Genomic DNA, 18,879 nt, shown 5'->3' on the forward strand with positions numbered 1-18,879 from the left:
AATTTTCATTTTTCCAATGCTAGAGTCGAACCTGCCTCCCCCAATTTTCCCAGCACCGTCCTCAGCCAGACATGATGTTACTCCACATCACCTCCCCACACCAAAATGTCATCCTGACACCCTGAGCCCCACTCAACAGATTATGCATGACCTTCTGGAGGCCAACCCAAACGTCCTCCGAACACACTTAAACATGCCAACGTGTGTAATGAAAGCAACAATATCATATGAATCGGGGTGTAAACAAATTTCTCTGATCAAGAAGAGAATAGAACTTGGAGCCTGTCAAGTCTGTAATCATTTCATCAATATTAGGTTGGGGGAACCTCTATGTTAAAATATTCTTATTGACCTCCCTCAAGTCATTGCAAAGTCTGACAGCTCCATTACTTTTCCTGACAACCAGTATGGGACTAACCCACTCTGATGCATCTGTGGACTCAATGATACCCTCTTTGACCATCCTGTCCAATTTCTTCTCTACTTCTCTTCTAAGGGACAGGGGAACTGTCCTCACTTTCATCACTGTGCGAACTGCCCCTCTTCATTTTTATCTTATGGCTGAACTTATTGAGACACCCTACCTTTTGCCTCAAATATACTGGGAACCCACTTGACCACTTCATGCTCCTTCAACACTTGAACTCCAGAAATATTCGGCCCACATTCTGTACACACTTGATCTGCAGCATTAAGATCTAATTTTATTCCCCAACGCTGCCTGACAACTCCATGACAGGTTTCCCCCAATGTTAGTCGCACACACTTGACTCACGGTCTTCTTCCCTCTGAAAGTGAGTTCAGCTTGCATTTGACTTAACACAATGGGGTTATCTTCATAAGCAATGGCTGTCACTCGTGCCTCTTGCAACATGTAATGCCCTAACTTGGACTCACACGTCTCTTCACTTATTAAGGTGTAGTCTGCTTTTCTGTCAATTAGCATTTCCATTCCTATTGCATTCATGCCTATCAAGGACCTTGGTGTCTTAATTGTCATCCCACTTAACACATTCACTACCTGCACAATCTCAAGGCCATCACACATAACACTTGTCAGCATCTTCTTCACACAAATGTTCATTAATATTGCCCGAGCGAGCCCAAGCCATTCTACAACAGTTGGTGACCTCTCCTCCCACACAATCTACACTCCACAAATACAGCGGAACATTCCTTGTCCATTACTAAATGTAGAGTGCTGCCGCATCTGTAACTTCTCTTGACTGGTCAGCCTGACTGCTGATCTGCAATCCCTTTTTTCTGAAGGAAATCTTTCCCTTTTCCTTTGTCCTTTACTCTAACATCGGGATCCTTGACCTTGGACCTCAATTCAGTCTCCTTTTTGCCCACACCTTTGGTGGAGCCAGCCTTATCTGCGCACTGCATTGTCTTTCCCATGCCATGTTTCAGTCTATCCACCTCTTTGTTTAACTCCTTAATGTACAATGCAGTTTGCTCCACCTGCTTGGCTATTTCTTTGGCATGATACAAGCTTGGATCCTTCTCTTTCCAACGTTCCTCCCACACATTGTCATCAGCACATTTTATCATTAGCTGATCCCTGAGGTGTTCCTCTTGGCAATGACCAAACCGACACAATCATAAATTCTTCAATAGTATCACCCTTCATCTGATCTCTCATGTCAAATCGATATCTGGCCAAGATTTTGTTCTCCTTTACACTCGAGAAGTGGGCCGCTGACGCTAGGTGTTTGCATAGGACTGCATGGTCCACCAAGTTGAAGGCTGCCGACAGGTTGAGGAGGAGTAGCATGGCTGATTTCCCTTTGTCCTTCAGCTAGTCTATTTGAGCCTTTAGGTCAATTAACGCTGTTTCAGTTCCATGTTGTGGTCTGAATCCAGATTTGCGAGATCCTAGGAGGTGGTTAGTTTCAAGGTAGTCTTGAATTTGTAGGTAAGCTACTCTGTCAATTATTTTAAGGAGAAAGGGTACCATGGTGATGGGTCTGTAGTTAGTAGGGATGGATGGGTCAAGAGTCTGTTTCTTGAGGAGCGGTAGAACGCAAGACTCTTTTAGGTTCATTGGGACAGTGTTGGTCTTGAAGGAAGCATTGATTAGTCTGGAAATAAAAGGTGCTAGATCTCTCGCTGCGTCTTTCACTATTTGGGCAGGACAGTTGTCTCGTTGACAGTTGGATGGTTTTAGTGATAGGATGATTTTTTCCATTTCCTGTATGGAGACTTTGGTGAAGCTGAATGGTACTGGCATGTTGGGGAATTCAGTGGGAGTGGAGACGTGCAGCTCAGTCGGCGGCAATGAGGCTTTTTTATTAGCAATTGTTATTTGGAGGGATGTTATTTTGCTAGATAGGGCGTTCTGGCTGCTTGTGCACCATTGTTTGTCCTTCGGTGCATTGTCTAGAGAGGGTATGGGGGATTCTAGATAACATTCTACAATGGATTGTCGCAAGATGTGTTCTGTCGCACATGCCAGGATACCTAACTCCTGGACATAACATATTTGAATTATATATAACGGATGCTCCCCTCCCCCCAAAGGATGGTGCTGTCACTGCTCCCAGGATCAGATTGGCAAAGGTCATTCTTTCAGTCCCGAGACCATGGAGTCTATGTATAGCTTTTCCCCAACATTGCACCCATGGTTGTTGGACAGTTGGGTATTTACCGGGACCTCTTAGGAAATGCTTCCTATGAGGTTTCTGTAGTGCTGTCCTTCCCATGGCTGGTAACCACCTACTGCCTGGTTGTGCCCACTCTTGGTGGTGGTAGCTAGCTTGACTGCACCTTGGTGGAGTTCACTGGAGAAGCGGGCCCTACTCCCGCTCTACTCCTCTTGTTCCACTTGGTTCTCTCTTCCACCCTTGCCTACTCCTGGCTCCCTTTCCTGTCCCCTGCTTGGTTGTGCCATCTGTTTCCCACACCCTCACTTATACTCTTCTTTGGACAAACGTGGTCCACAATTTCCCAGACTAATGGGCCTTTCTAACTCTCTATTTGGCTTTGGAGGGCCTTACTTACTGCCCCTTTGTAATGTCTGGTTTGCTTCCTTCTTCCCTTGTGGTATTATCTTTTGATGCAACTGCCAGTTCTCCTTATCCTCAACTCCTCATAGTTCTTCCACTCCCTTCCAGAATTTACATTCGCTGTGTCAATTCTCACTATTGTTCGTCAATATCTCTGTTCTCCCTATCTTCTTTTACTTACTTCATCTCGCTTCCAGTGTTCACTGTCCCTCCCGAGTTTTTAGTCTAATTCTCTTCCTTTGCTCCACTCCAGGGTTTTTCTTCGACTTGATGTTTTCTCATCTTCAAGGAATTCTCCCTTGCTTGCACTTTTGCATTCTCTGCAGCATACAGCCCTCCAAATAGCTAGGCTCCTCACTAACCCACGCCTCTCCAACCTTACTTTGCACCAGTACTTCTTTCCAAGTCCCCTCCTCTTAACTCTCATTACTCTACTTTGGCCAGCCTGCTGCTGTCCTGCACCTTGCACATCTCCCTGCAACTGCCATGCTCTGTATCGGCGGGCTGCCCTTTAAAGGCCAGTTTTCTTCCCCTTGACTGGCGTTTGGCAGTATTGGATGCATTAGAGTTGCAGGGGGTGGTCTGTTCCCTGATTGGGCTATATGCTCAAGGTCATGTGATGTGGCTCAGGTTAACATCCTAAGGTCATATGAGTCATCACAGTCATTTTGGTTTCTCTGTTTGCTGTTTGCTTGGCAGGTATGATTGTTTATTTGTGTAGGAATAGTGTTTCTAATGTGGGAAGTCCTTGGGAGGAAGAAGACTAGCATGTTTTTTGTTGTGTTCACATTTATGTTCACATTTACAGTTTCCCACCTTTTTTGAGGGAAATTCGTGGATTTTTTTCAGGGATTAATCCAGCAAATGCCCAACAGGGACCCCATTGTACCTGAGGACTGGGAATTCACCACACAGATTGGGAGAAGGGGCATTCTTTAGAGAAGCGGGGACAGAATGCAGACCAAGGAGAGTGAATAAAGAGCAGTGCTGAAGCCAAAGTGCATTGCAAAGGCCGTTTCAAGAAAACCAGTCAAAGAGCCAGATTGATGACAGAAGGGAATACCGGTTCCATAGAGACACAGCTGAAGGGAAGCTAGAACTAGAGTCCAGGTAAGTTGGAAAATTCTTTGCATCAGAGCTCAGACTGGTAGCCAAGAAACCCTTGGAGTTATTGGAGTACATATTAAGACCATCAGTTCGAACAATATAAAGCTAGCTGGGATCAGTAGCACAGACCCTGGTGGAAATACCAAGGCCACCAAATAAAAGGAAGACTTGATGGAGAATATACCTACGTACAGGAATACAACATTTGAAGGGATTGTGTCCTCTGACGTATTCCTTATCTTTCATAATCCATTCAGCCTGCTGTGGCCTGGGAAATTTTTTCCAGTAGAGGGCGCTGCGCGTTGGCTTCCCTCGAGTCGGTGTCCCTCGACAGCCTCCGTATCAGCGCAGACGTCATAAAGAGTACAAATAGACTTGCGCAGCGTCCGTTGCTCAGTTCCGTTTTTCCGTGCTTTGTGAGCCTCGGAAACTTAACGCTCGGTTACATTCTTCATAAAAAAATCTTCTTATTCTTCAAAAATCAGGATCTGTTTGTGGTGCCTGGGATCGGAGCATCACTGTTCGGAGTGTGAGGACTGTATGTCCATGACGGCGAAAGCCTTGAAGGAATGTAAGGGGAAGTTAGAAAGAGGTAAGGCTTTTAAAACTTCTACCCCTTAAAAAGTTTCTTCGGCTGAGTCGAGGCATTCTCTCGTCAAAAGAAACATTCCCGATCGAGATCTCGAAATGGTTCCCATCATTCTTCGAGATCGAGACATTCTAAGAAGAGGCGCCATAGATCTCCCTCTTCTTCTTCATCTAGTTCCCCGGAAAGGGTTACCTGCCCCACGAAACACAGCTCTCTGGCTAAGTGGGAGGAATTCCGTAAAAAAATGCTTAGTGTTTTCTAGAAAGCAGCCTCGACCCCCTTGTAGACGTCTAAAGGTAGACCCGAAAAATCAAAACGCAGCGAGTCGTTGAACCTGGTGGATAAAAATACTCGAGAGCATCATGAACCCTCGAGTAAAGGCAATAAGACTGCGTCATCAACGGCGTCGTCAAAGATTCCTTCGACACACAAATCTGCGTCATCAACGCCATTGTCGAAGGGACCTTCCACGCATAAATCTGCCTCATCGACGTCGATGCCGTCGTCGACTCCGATGAAGGACAAGTCTAGAACTGCCTCTACGTCACAGGCTGAGGTGTCGAAAGCCCCCGACCATGACGTCGAGAGTGCCATTGACAATCTCGACGACGCCGAGTAGGATTCCAATCCTTGAGTTCGAGGCCTTTTTTGACACCTTTTACAGGATTGTCGAAGCCTACAACGTCCACGTCGATAACCACAACATTTTCTCAGGCAGTAACAACAAATTTGGCTCCTCCTTCTCTAGAAATGGGTTTTACTCCATATCCTAGGTTTGATTACTTTAGAGACTTGCCCTCCATATATGAAGAAGGGGAGGACTCTGACAATGAGAGACCTTTTGGTCTACAGACTACACTACCCATTCCAGAGGAATTCATCTCTGAAGAAAATAGGTTAAAAGACCTACAGGAATCTCTTCATGAGGCAAGTGTATAGATACATCTCCAGAAGTAGAGTTTGCCAAACCAGATCCTGGAGAACATGCTGAGATACCTTATAGGGCTCTAATGGCTAGAATAATTGAATTTATGGGGTGGACTACACCTGCACCTTCTTTTCAACAAGATGACCTTACTGATATATTAGATAATGGACCCCAAGAGGATCCCATTGTCCTTGTTCATGCTGCTCTGCAAAGGAAAATATCTTCAAATTGGGAGACTCCTGAAGTTATCCCTGCAGTAAATAAAACAACTCTGCTAAATACAGAGTATCGGCTTCAGATCCCGAACATCTAAGCAAACATCCAACTCAAGAGTTTAGTTGTGCAGGCAATGACTTCATCAAACAGTAAGTCGGCATACCCCACTATTCCACAAGACAGAGATGATGGAAGATTTGACGCCATGTCATAAAAAGTATTTTCGGCATGTAGTATGCCGCTTAAATATATCAACTCCACTTGCACGCTAGCAAGATTCAGCCACATGCTTTGGGAGTGTGCTTCATCTGCGGCTGACTGCCTCCCAAAAGGGGAAGAACGGGAAGCATTCTTAAACATCAGGGATGGAAAGGATGCAATGTGTGAGTCCCTTCAAACAGGCATTGACTCTGCTGACGGCATCAGCAGGGCCATGGCGGCGAGTACCACAATCCGCAGATTTGCTTGGTTGCGGAAGTCTGGTTTTGCTGCTTATGTGCAAGCCAGACTTCTGAATATGCCCTTTGACGGTACTTCTCTATTTGGAAAGAAGGCTGATGACAGCTTGGAGAAATTGCAAACTTCTAAAGCAGCAGCGAAATCCCTTGGGGCTGCAATCCGTCAAACTCCAAATTGCCCCACAGGTACTTACTGGGGGGGGTAAGTCCTTTCGCTTTTACTACACATTTGGAAAAGGCAGAGGACAGCTAGCTCAAAGGGGCCAGAGACGATTCACCCATGGTGGACGGGTCAAAGGTACAAAATCTGCACCAGCAGGTGCTACTTTACCCTCAACATCTGCGCCAGCCGCTTCTAAAACCCCTCTGAGGTCTCTCCTCACAGGACACCAGCAGGTTAACTCAACATCTGGCAGAATGGCAGGCTATTACATCAGATGCTTGGGCATTGGAGACAGTTGCCCAGGGTTACTGCAGGCCTTTCCTACAAACTCCTCAGAGTCATCCACCAGTGAACAACTCTTTGAAGTTTCCAGACCCACTCCTTATGCAGGAGATTTCAGACCTGCTAGAGAAAGGTACCATAGAACCGGTACCTGTGGCGGAGAGGAACAAGGGTTGGTATTCCCCTTACGTTCTAGTCCCACAGAGAGATGGAGAATTGAGACCCATCTTGGACTTGCAAGAATTAAACAAATTCCTCAGGAAAGATAAGTTCAAGATGGTAACCCTTTCTCAGATCCTTCAGGCCCTCCAGCTTCAGGTTGGTATCTCTAGACCTTCAGGATGCTTATTTCCATGTGCAAAACCATCTCAAGCACAGGAAATACCTGAGGTTCGCAATTGTCAACTCTATCAATTACGAGTTCTGCCATTTGAGCTGACCTCCACCCCAAGGGTCTTTACCAAGCTAATGGCGGTTGTGGCTGCAAGTCTAAGGAGGAAAGAGATTCATGTCTACCCCTACCTGGATGACTGGTTGATCAGAGCAGTATCCCCGGAACAAGCTCAGATTCATCTAGATTGTTTGCCACTTCCTTCACAAGCTGGGTTTCTCCCTCAGCTTAAATAAGTCACTGATGATACCATCACAGAGACTCCAGTTCATTGGAGCAGTCCTGATCACATCCCTGGGAAAAGCCTTGCCACCAGAGGTGAGGGCTCAAGATATTCTACAGATGGTCACCAGGTTTCAAAATGCCCAACGTCTATCAGCCTTTGACTTTTTGAGGTTGCTCGGCCTCATGGCATACTGTATCTTCCTAGTGCCAGAGGCTCGCCTGAGAATGAGATCCCTATAGTGGGCACTAACGACCCAGTGGTCACAATTCTCAGGAAGAAGGACAGAGTAGCTTGAGACCTTCATTGGTGGGCCTGTCAGGAGAACATCTTAAAAGGAGAACAGTTTTGGCAACCATGGCCGGAGATAACAGTAGTCACGGATGCTTCACTCACAGGGTGGGGAGCTCATGCCAACGACTTGACCATCAGCGGTCGTTTGTCTCCATCGGAGTCCAGACTACACATCAACCTATTGGAGCTGAGAGTGATCAGACTAGCGCTGAAAGCTTTCCTGCCATCGGTACAGGGAAAAAATGTCCTGATAATGACGGACAACACAGTGGCCATGCACTACCTCAACAAAAGAGGAGGCGTAGGGTCACTGCCACTGTGTAAAGAGGCAATGCAGCTGTGGTTTTGGGCAATTCAAGAAGGAATCTCTCTATAGGCAGTTCACCTAGCCGGAGAGAAGAACTTGACAGCAGATGCTCTGAGCAGGCAGAACACAGTCTCCCACGAGTGGGAACTAGCTCAGGAAGTCCTTCAAGACATCTTCGCCCTTTGGGGAACACCTCAAGTGGATCTGTTCGCCACCAGTATCAACAGGAAGTGCGATCAGTTTTGCTCAAGGGAATTTCCCCCGAGAGGAGCTCTAGGGGTCGCGTTCGTAGCGCACTGGGAGTATCCACTTCTGTACGCGTTTCCTCCAGTCCCCGTCATTCCTCAAATGATCAGGAGGTTGAGAAGATTCCGGAAATCCATGATCCTAATTGCACCGGATTGGGCCAGGAGAACATGGTACCTGAATCTTCTAGACATGTCCAACTGGCCTCCGATTCGTCTTCTGCAAAGAAAGGATCTTCTCTCGCAGAAGGGAGGTCAGGTTCTCCATCCGGATATCAGAACCCTCAACCTTCACGCCTGGTTTCTGAAAGGTTGAGATACAAGGATTGGGATCTCCCGGATGATGTCATGGAGGTGTTTCTTTCAGCCAGAAGGCCAGCAACAAAGACTTTATACCACTGCCGTTAGAACAAATTTTGCAGCTGGTGTAGAGAAAATATTGAACCCTTTTCATGTAATACACCAATGGTGTTATCTTTCTTGCTTTACTAGCAAATTCAGGTGTTCAAGTTGGTACGATCAAGGGCTACCTCGCGGTGCTGTCAATCGTTAAGCGTACTGCTGAGGAGCCTTCATATTTCAAATTACCTTTAGTAATTCAATTTCTGAAAGGATTAACTAATGTTTATCCCCCAACACCTTTTCAAGTTCCATTGTGGGATCTAAACCTAGTCTTGAAATTCCTAATAGGTATTCCATTTGAACCCCTTCATTCCTGTTCATTAAGGTTCCTCACTCTTAAAACAGTTTTTCTAGTCGCTTTAACTTCTGCCAGAAGAGTGAGCGAATCACAAGCTTTATCTTGCAAACCTCCTCATACAATCTTTCATAAAGATAAAGTTGTTTTACAAGCCCAATTTTCTCCCAAAGGTGGTCTCAGAATTCCACATTACGCAGAAAATAACTTTACCCTCGTTCTATCCTCCTCCCCATCCAGGGAAAGAGGAAGAGAGGTTACACAGGCTGGATCCAAGGCATGCCTTAAGCTTTTATATTAGCAGACTTGCAAGCCAATTATTTGTGGGATATGCAGGGCACAAATTAGGTTCGTCAATTACAAAACAAACCATTTCAAGGTGGATTATTTTAACCATTATAGAATGCTATAAATTGGCGGGAAAAGAACCCCCTCAACATCTTAGGGCTCATTCAACCAGGGGTATCGCATCCTCTTCAGCGCTCCAAAGAGGAGTTCCAATTAAGGACATATGTGCGGCTGCCACATGATCGTCCGCACACACCTTTACCAAATTTTACAGCCTTGATTCCTCCTGTAGCCAAGAGACAAAATTTGGAAAAACTGTGTTGCATTCTGTACATCTTCAAAGGGAAACATTTAATTTTTTTTAAAAAACTCTTTTTATTGTTCAACGGTGGTCTCAACAGTTACAGCAACCCTCTCCCATCAATTCACACAAGTCGACAAACAGAGAAAGCAGTTACAGTTAACGTTACATGGATATTTCATCATTTGAGAGCAAATCACACAGATACATGCGGAAAGGGCCCCATATGTCTTTCGGTCGGCTTGCCCCCGGGATTGTCAGGAAACATTTCATTTTACTCCCGCCTCCTCTATATACTACTGCTATGGGAGTCTATCAAAGATAAGGAATACGTCGGAGGACACAATCCCTTTGAAGAACAAGTTACTTACCAAACTGGTAACGTTCTTTCGATGGGATGTTCCTCCGATGTATTCCTTATCGCCCCTCCCATCCTTCCCCGCAGTAAAAATCTTCCCTTGTAGTTGCAGCTTACGCTCCTTCAAGGTTATTAACCAAATTCATGCAAAGCAAAACTAAACTCCAAAACGGAACTGAGCAACGGACGCTGCGCAAGTCTATTTATACTCTTGATGATGTCGGCGCCGATACGGAGGCTGTCGAGGGACACTGACTCGAGGGACGTCGACGCGCAGCGCCCTCTACTGGAAAAAATTTCCGAGGCCACAGCAAGCTGAATGGATTATCAAAGATAAGGAATACGTAGGAGGAACATCCCATCGAAAGAACATTACCAGTTTGGTACGTAACTTGTTCTTCTAGCTGGAATGAATCTGTAAAGAGCGATAGGTAGCTAGTGTCAATCACCATAAGGTCAAAGGGGGTCTTGCCAGAGAACCGCATGAGGCCATTTCCTTGTTTCCTCTGAAAGCCACTTTACTTGATGTCAATAGCTTGAGGACCACTACCACAGTGCAGACCATGAACTAACAATGTCAAGACCACCGCACATCTTTAAAGACGTGTGTAGAGGCACTCCATGGGATTGAGTTTGGCTGAAGACTATCGTACATGGATTCCTGCGAAACCTTTCCTTTTCTAAACCATGGACTCAGATTAGTATTAGACTTTGGAACTGCGGTTCTTTAGACAAGGTACCTGATCAGACTTTTTTGTTTCTCCTTATACCTGCCACTATTCTGGTGAGGAAATTCTCTTTATTTGCCCATACCCTGCAGGAAATCTCCCAGCCCATCTTTGAGAAACCAAATGGGGCGTCACATGACATTGTTCATTTTGTATAGAGCTTCTATTCAAACTGTCACCTTAGGCAATAACAACAAAATAAAAATGCTTTTCTCTCTCCTCCCCCATCACCGTCTCTGTCTCTCCTTAATCTATGTACGGCTGCGAGTATACACACTGAAAACAGATATATCATAATGCGTGGATTTGGCATAGGTTTTACTTATAGTTTTATTACATTTTGTAAAAATTGGCGATTCGTGCCACTAGAGGGAATTATATTCACGTGTGAATGTTTGGAGAAGGTCTACCATAGAGAGATCTTTCAACAAGGAACACTTTCTTCCTTGCTGTACCCATTTGCTTTCATATACTTTGTTATGTACATGCGCACACTGCCTTTTCTGAAAAAAAGTAGTTTACTCCCATGAAACACATGTGGAATTGTATTGTGGATTCTTATGGTGGTGATGTGGTTGCAGGATCATGTTGTTTTGTCTTTTTCGACCGAAAACCCTATGAAGTGTTAGAGCCGCCAGATAAAAGATACGTTCAGCCACATTAGCGCAAAAGACTACTTGGGGTGTCACTACGTATCATCTTAGTGATCAGCTGATGATTTCAGTTGTATGTTTAATGACAAATGTTTTTATGTAGTGCTTGCCACATTTGTTTACCTTTTGTCATGTAACAAATGATCGCTGTTTCCATCATCCGAATGAATGGGATTCACTTTACTCTGTTTAACAGCAACCCACGGATGCTGCGCCGGGATCCCGACCATAGTCCTGCAGGGTGATCACAGATCTGAGCACTGAACTACCTCACCAGCTGGCAAAAGTGAATTTAATTTGGAGAATTATGCCTTAAAACTCTGGTTCAAATGTCAACTATTTCCAAATCACAAAAAATGCAGAGATTTAGTGGAAAGACAGATGGTCATGTCAAGCATCTTTGTAAGCACAGAGCCCAGGCATGTGCTCTTTGTTTATAGTGGTACATGTGATTAATTGTACGAGGAAATGGTAAATAACAAGACATCCAGTGTCATGGCAACTTTATTTACCCATCCTTGTATTTTTATTGTGCCTGGTTCCGGACTGCAGCAAGTTTTAGACCGAGTCAGCCGGATGACCCAGGGCGATTTAGTGATGTCCATGGACCAGCTCTTGACCAAGCCCCGCCTTGGAACCTGCCACAAGTTTTACATGCACATCTTCCAGCTGCCCAACAGTGAGTATGGCCGCCTGCATCCAGTCTGCTGCCCTTGCTTGAGAAATGCATGCTAAAGTTGCCCAAGAAATTGATTTATTCCATACTAGTTTATATACCCGGCGTTGCCCGGGATTTCATTTTCTCATAGGCGCTATTTGTTAGAAATAACTTAAAGTAGCTTTACCCGTTTCGTAAAGGCTTCATAAGAAAGGTGAAAAGAAAAATGCACTAAATTTTTTGATTTAATATTTTGAAACTGTAGGGTCGAAACTTGTTCGGTTGTCTCACTGGCTCACAGTAATTGTGAATTTTGATTTCTTTGTTTTTGCAAGAACTTGTCTAATATGTTTCTGTTTTTTTGGAGGCATTTTGAATCCACCAGACTTGATTAAATAGGCACTACAGCTATAATGACCAGACTGACTAAAAATACTACTAAAATGCAACAGACTGGATCACTTAAGCACTACCACAATGTGGTCCACACAAAGCACTTTTTAAATTTTCAACTGTGGCTCTAATAACACTTTAGCACTATTTGTAAGAGGGTAACAGAAATGCCTCGGAAGCAACCACATGGGCAGGTGCTCCCCCTCCAGTGCAGGACCAGTGCTACGATCTCCATAGGGGCCTTCCCCCTCTCACGGTAAGCCCGTGGGCTTGCTATCGAGCAGCTACACAGCGGTTTTGCTAAGAAATTTGGCGGCATGATTGCTACATTTACCAATGTCCGCTTATGATCCTGAATCCTGTTGGGCAAAAATCGCCATTTCCTGAATCCTTCGTTGGTGTGCATGTTACATTTCGGCATGCTTTAAAACCACGAGGCCTTCAATATTACATCATGGCCGCCATGTTTTGGTATGGCAAGCACCTTCCCAGTAACACACAGTCCCAGTAAGGCTGCATCGGGATTGGCTGGAGCCATCCGTTTACCGAGCCTTGATTCGCCGGCAAGGTGAGTAGCCAGCCTAACTACCAAGGCCACACCTGTCCCAAGCCTGTCCAGAGCTGCCAGAGGCCTAAGCTCGGAGCTCTGCCCATTTCCTTTCTACACGCTGTTCCACTTATCGAAGTTTACGAAACCCTTTACCACTGACCATTGAAACATTGCCTCTACATTCGCCCTTCTCTGTTGGGTAAGCTCAGGCCCACACCATAACTCTCCTCCCTCTTTCTGCTCTTCTTCCAATTGACTTGCTATTGGCGCGTTCCTTATGCTGTTAACTGCACTAGCTCATATTCTCAAAATCTCATTGTGAACATGTTCCTGTTCCCGCAACTTCATGATTATTCATGTCATGTATATCGCGCATAGCGCCAGATTTGGCTTCCGTTACATGTGTATACCCTCAGCCATACCGTATTTGCTATATGTCCTGTATAAGGCCAAGTGTAATTATCTCTACTGCTACGTTTGCTAGTAATGTCAGCATCTGTCTACTGCATTTGTCCGTACCCTTCTTAAACATGTTACATGCCCAGCTTAATTCTCATATCCTGCATTCATTGACTTGTCCGCAGATCCCGCTGCCTAAAACACTACTTGCTACTATTGTCATTTATACAGTGCCAATTACAAGAGTGCCTTGCCAAGTTACTCCCTCCTGAATTTCAAATTACTGTACACTCCTGTCTTGCGTGTTGAGCCAAATTGAATGCTAAACCTTATCTGACTATTGTATGTGAAACATGCTATCTGCCTAGCATGAACTCTTGATCTGCATCTACCGCTTCATACCTTTCAGCTCATGCTCCCTTATCACTTCTCCTGCATAACGTTAATTATGTTCTCCACATTGGATCACTACCTAGATCCTCCCTGCACCTGGTTAACTGCACTTGCCCGCGTCAGCATTTTAAAAGTGTTACCTGCCTAATGTAAACTTTTGGTTTAATCTCGCCTATCGTACCTTCAGCTATTGATTCATAAATGCGATGCATGCCTACTTTTACTCACGTTGCACACAACTGACTACTTCCCATGCCCCTCTCGGACCTGATAATTAGCCATTACCTTGCCCACTCACACCCTGATTCTCATGCTATTCAGTACGCCTAACGGATTTGTGCAATCAAGGTGGCATACCATTAGCATCATGCACTGTCCTAACTTTCTGTTGGCAATGATCTTGTATGCCTCTTTGGCTGTATAGGCAGAAGTGAATGCACTAGCCACAGACTACAGACTACTGCCACAGACTACTGCGACTACCTTAAGACCCCCATGGCTAACATGACTTCAAAACCCTCATAGCACCTAAACATTCCACACAAGGCCCTCAGATCAAATATGACTGTCACCCTTCAACCTGCCAACGCCATAGCCATTTATCTTCTCCAAAGTGCAGCTCCCAGCCCATTCCTCCTGAACACTCAAACAGCATTGGCTTGAATCACATGTCTCCTACCATCCTTAAGACATACCACCCTACGAGTACAGCCAGAAACTATAGACTTCGATCTAGACTCCATGAACAACCTACCCAAGATACTAAGATACAATATTGAGCAGGATTAAATATTCGTATGGCCAGTTGACACCCAGGAAATGTGCCGTTCCTCACCTGTGGTACCTGTGTGATCCAAGCCTAATTTGCCTTCCCGCAGGGGCCCTGGGCAAATTTAAAAAAACTCTTTTCCCAGACAGCAATTATCACGTCAAACTTAAAGACAGCTCAGCGCCAAGGCCGCGCTGAGGGATCGCATTTCCTTGTCTTCTACGTTGCAACCACGTGACCGTGGGGAGTGGCAGATTCCCCTCCTGGCCCTATCAGTAGCCTTCGATCTGGGGGGCCTGTCTCCACGTTAAATCACGCCGCTTCCGTGTAATGAGGAGGAGGAGCACCTCGTACTGCACACTCGGGAGCAGCCGAAACTCTCCTTTGCAGCCGCCGTCGATTCCGCTGGTTCCGCTTTGCACATACCCTCCGGAATGGGGCCTCAGAGAGTCTTCTGCGTTGCAGTTTGATCCGCGTAGTGCAGGGGTATTCCTCACCGCTATCAGGACCTTCTTCTGCAATGCAGTCCTCGAGACGAACGGTGCCGGCGCCCACCTGCGCCCGTGAGCGGATGTGTTTCACTTTTCCATAAGCGAAAAACTGCAGCTTACACAGTGGTCGACAAAACGAAAAACAGCGGCTAACACAGTGGTCGACAGCGACGTGAACGGCTGCCTTCTGAACATCCGTTCTTCCTTCCCTTGGCTCCTCTGAACCTGCAGACAAACTTCTAATGCTGCAGCCTGGGGGTCTCTGCTTCAAACAAATGTTCATTCAATATCCCATCCTCGTCGCCATTGTAAAGATGATAATAAGTCACACCATTGATGTATCATGTCAGCTTTATTTTAAGCAGGAAAGTAAGAGACCCCGAGCACAGCAATGTCCAAGGTCCAACTGACCACAATCAAAGAACAACATTCCAATGCACTAGCATCTCATAGCCGATGACATAGATAAGTTCTAGCATGGAATGGTGCAGTCCTATGGCCTGCCAAGGTGGCACTAACATGAAGATAACAACAGGCTTTCACAGATATACTTTCAAAAGCACAACCTATATACAACAGTTTGCTCATGACTTGCATTTGAAAATGAATACTGCAATGTTAGTTTGATCCTATGTAAAACTGCTGTATTGTAAACCTAATAAACAGAAGTTAAAAAAAAAAGAGGCCGCTCTGAAAAAAACAAAAAATCTAAACGGCCCTCAAAATCCGAGATCGAACTAGAGCAAATAGTTTGTCAGAAACCTGACTGTACCCACTAACACTGGTCCTGCAACATTGGACAAGGGAACACTCCCCAAGAATGTGAGAAAGGGACCAGACTCTAGCGAAAACGAAACTATTCATCAGGATGGACCCTGCCCTTTCTATTCGCCTTCAAGTGTAGACGTAGCAGAGAACTTAATGGATATTTCCATCTACACAATGTTGGATAACAAAGACACGGCGGTCAACAACAGTGTTTCATTTTCTCATAGCGAGCAAGTAAAGCAGAACAAGCAAGATTATGTTATGTTATATAAATGTATAAAGCACAACATACGCCAAAGGAACATGTACACATGTTTGATCCGCCACAGCATGGTTATTTAAACCTAAGGAACGTGGAAAGGGGTGAAATGAGCGCTAGCGTCAGCAAACTAGGATCACACTTGTTAACCCTGAAAGACCAAAGAAAGGTGCTTCAACCGACAAATGGAAGATCGTTGACAAGTCAAGCCAGTCAAAAAACAACTGAGACTCTAGGATTGGTGTACAAAGAGGTTGACCTTGAAGTCGTTACTGAGGAAGAGAAATTGGACTACAGGTACCTGTTGTCAGCAACCTACCGACTAGAACCATCACAAGCCACCAACTAGTGCCTGGAGAGGAAGAGTCGGCAAGGCTGCCAGAACATATGAACGGTGGCAATATCGTCTATAACAAGAACAGGGCGACCACTACCCAAGAACCGTCTGATATGACTCAAGATTTAGTACATAGGGAGAGCGAATACTCTCCTTTCAGAACTCTTGAACGAAAAGAAATGTCCTTTCGCAAGGAGGAGGACAAACTAGAGACAAGTCTCATCAAGAGCAAGGACCAGGGATGGTCAAACTCAACCACAGGCGTCAAGCATAGAGAACGGTACACAGATGGGACCTGTCTACTTTTGGAGTGGATCCTACACATTGACGGCTTGACACTGAATCGAGCTAATGTGTTAAGACTGCTACACTACATCCCAAATATCAAACTGATTACAACCAACGACCTGAAAATTGACTTACCGGAAGAAGACACGTTGGACATGATGATTATCAATTTACCCTCCACATTTGTCAACAACCAACTATCGCATGTGGCATCGTGCTTATTACCGATGGCTTTGATTTAAGAGTGATGGCAGCAAAAGCAGGTATCGGACAAGAAGGCACAATACCACGACCCAGTGCAACATTCCCAGGTTCTGTCAGCAGAAGAAAGTAGTTCAAGGATCCTGACAGACAAGATCAAAAACAACATAACAACGAGATTTAATCCAGGGTGCGTCCCAACAAAAGGGACCTCTCCTTCACCATTACAGTAGATGGCAGTCATCAGGAAGGACATTGCAGTCTCTCATGTAAAGAGGACAAGAGGCTCATTGTAGATTAAGACAATTGGAGCTGGCTGGCAGAGGTGCTGGCTACTAAAAACCGATCATAACAGCACAAGCAAATAGAACCTAAAGATCTTGTCGCCGGAAAGCTGTAACACTAGAGGCTTTATGCATCTATTTGGAAAGGGTGACTTGGTCTACGATTCCTACATGATATGATCTGTTTGCTTGAAATTTGGATGAGGAAAGCACCCACATTAGCGGGATACAGTGTCTATTTTAACCCCGCTGTCAAAGGCCTGAAAGGTAGACCAATGTTGGGCCTACTGATAGCATTGAAGCACACAGCTAACTGGAAAGTACTGTCAATGGAGAATCACAGCCCTTCTATCCAGGTTCTTACGATCGAGGCGGATGGATTAGGCCCTTTAAGATTTAACATACTAATAGCATTTAACCTCTACTGGAATATGTCAGCCCCAGAGGCAGCTCACTTCTCGACAACAATCATGGACCTCCTGGACAGGGCTATGGAAAAGTGGCCTGAGCCATATATAATACTTTGTTTTGGAAGGCTTATTTTGAAAGGGCTCTAAATCTTTTTAGAGGTACTCCAATCCAGGCAATAAGGATGGAGCTTGGATTAACCTACGTATGCAACGTTTTTCTGGAAGTCCCTGGACTTATACTGCAAATGTATAGTACATATGCCTCCTTTGGGTTTCAAACTACTTCAAGACGCTCTTTTGGAAGGGTCCGAAGGCACCTTGCGAGAATGGAAGTACATTTGCACTACAATTCTAGAGGGCCTAGATACTTCAGAAGAAGCCCTGATAACTAATCCCACAAGTGTTAAACGTAAACTGTGGACTCAAGACTGGATCAGGACGCAGCAGGAAAGACTGGTAAATGAGCTCTATAGGAAAGCTCTTTTTGAAGCTCGTTCACTTAACACACTCCCCAAATATCTGTTATTCCCTAGCAGACATTTCCGTGCACAGTTTATGCGCTTTCGACTAAACTTGTAGCCAACTTGGGTGTCAGGTCAATGGGTACTGAAGTCGATGCCTGTTGCAGACTGTGTACTCATACCAACTGTATCGAAAGCCTACAACACCTAGTGTTATTTTGCCCAGCATTAACAGGACCGGGGACAAAAATGTTAGGTAAATTCATCAACAACCAACCTTTGTTATCGGCTGACCAGTGGTGAATTTTACTGACACATGGGGAATGAGTGTCATTGACTTTGAGGACATTTTCATTGTAATAGAAAGTCTGCAAACTACTACTAAGGAATAACGGTTGTGGAACTTTTTCATAGCTTTCGTATGACTTTTGCGACTCTAGCTGCTTTTTTACCAGATGGCATGAATATGTTGTGAAATTGAAAGTGGGTGAAAAATTGTTGTAACTAGTAAAAGGTTGTTTCTTAAAGACATGGTGCAAGTAATCTTAGATAGCAAAAGCGCACAATAAAGACGAATCTCGATTAACCATCTACATTTCCCTGAAATTGTGATGGCATTTAAATCTTCAAACAAGGAATTATGTTCCGGGCATAAGATTTTCCTCATCAAGGCCAGTATTGTCCACTGTACATGAATTTGGAGGGATATTACACAGTTAATTAAAGACATTTTAAGTATGCAGGAGCTCCTCACAGTGACACTAAAACATATTACATATAGTTCCTGCTATAGATATGTTTACGCAAATTCCATTTACAGGATATTCAATGTCACTCTATGAATCTGACAAATTAGAGGATGTTCTAAAAGCTAATTTAATGCAATACTCACGAAAGACTAGAAACATTGCCAGGGAAAGCAGCTGTACACACAGATCGAGTGAATCCCACGGCAGCACCAGAGGCAAAGTGACACCCATAG

General features: G+C 44.9%; 1 protein-coding gene across 7 annotated transcripts in view; it reads left to right on the forward strand.

The window, feature by feature from the left end:
- The window catches only part of PIKFYVE (phosphoinositide kinase, FYVE-type zinc finger containing), a 1,728,392-nt gene that overhangs the window by 709,410 nt on the left and 1,000,103 nt on the right, over window positions 1-18,879 (forward strand). For all 7 annotated transcript variants that reach the window (XM_069615611.1, XM_069615606.1, XM_069615608.1 and 4 more), the window contains one exon: window positions 11,789-11,915. In XM_069615611.1, coding sequence (XP_069471712.1) covers window positions 11,789-11,915 — 127 coding nt within the window. The remainder of the gene's footprint in view (window positions 1-11,788; window positions 11,916-18,879) is intronic.

Source organism: Ambystoma mexicanum, chromosome 9 (genome assembly GCF_040938575.1).
Source record: "Ambystoma mexicanum isolate Mex_15411 chromosome 9, UKY_AmexF1_1, whole genome shotgun sequence".
Taxonomy (NCBI): domain Eukaryota; kingdom Metazoa; phylum Chordata; class Amphibia; order Caudata; family Ambystomatidae; genus Ambystoma; species Ambystoma mexicanum.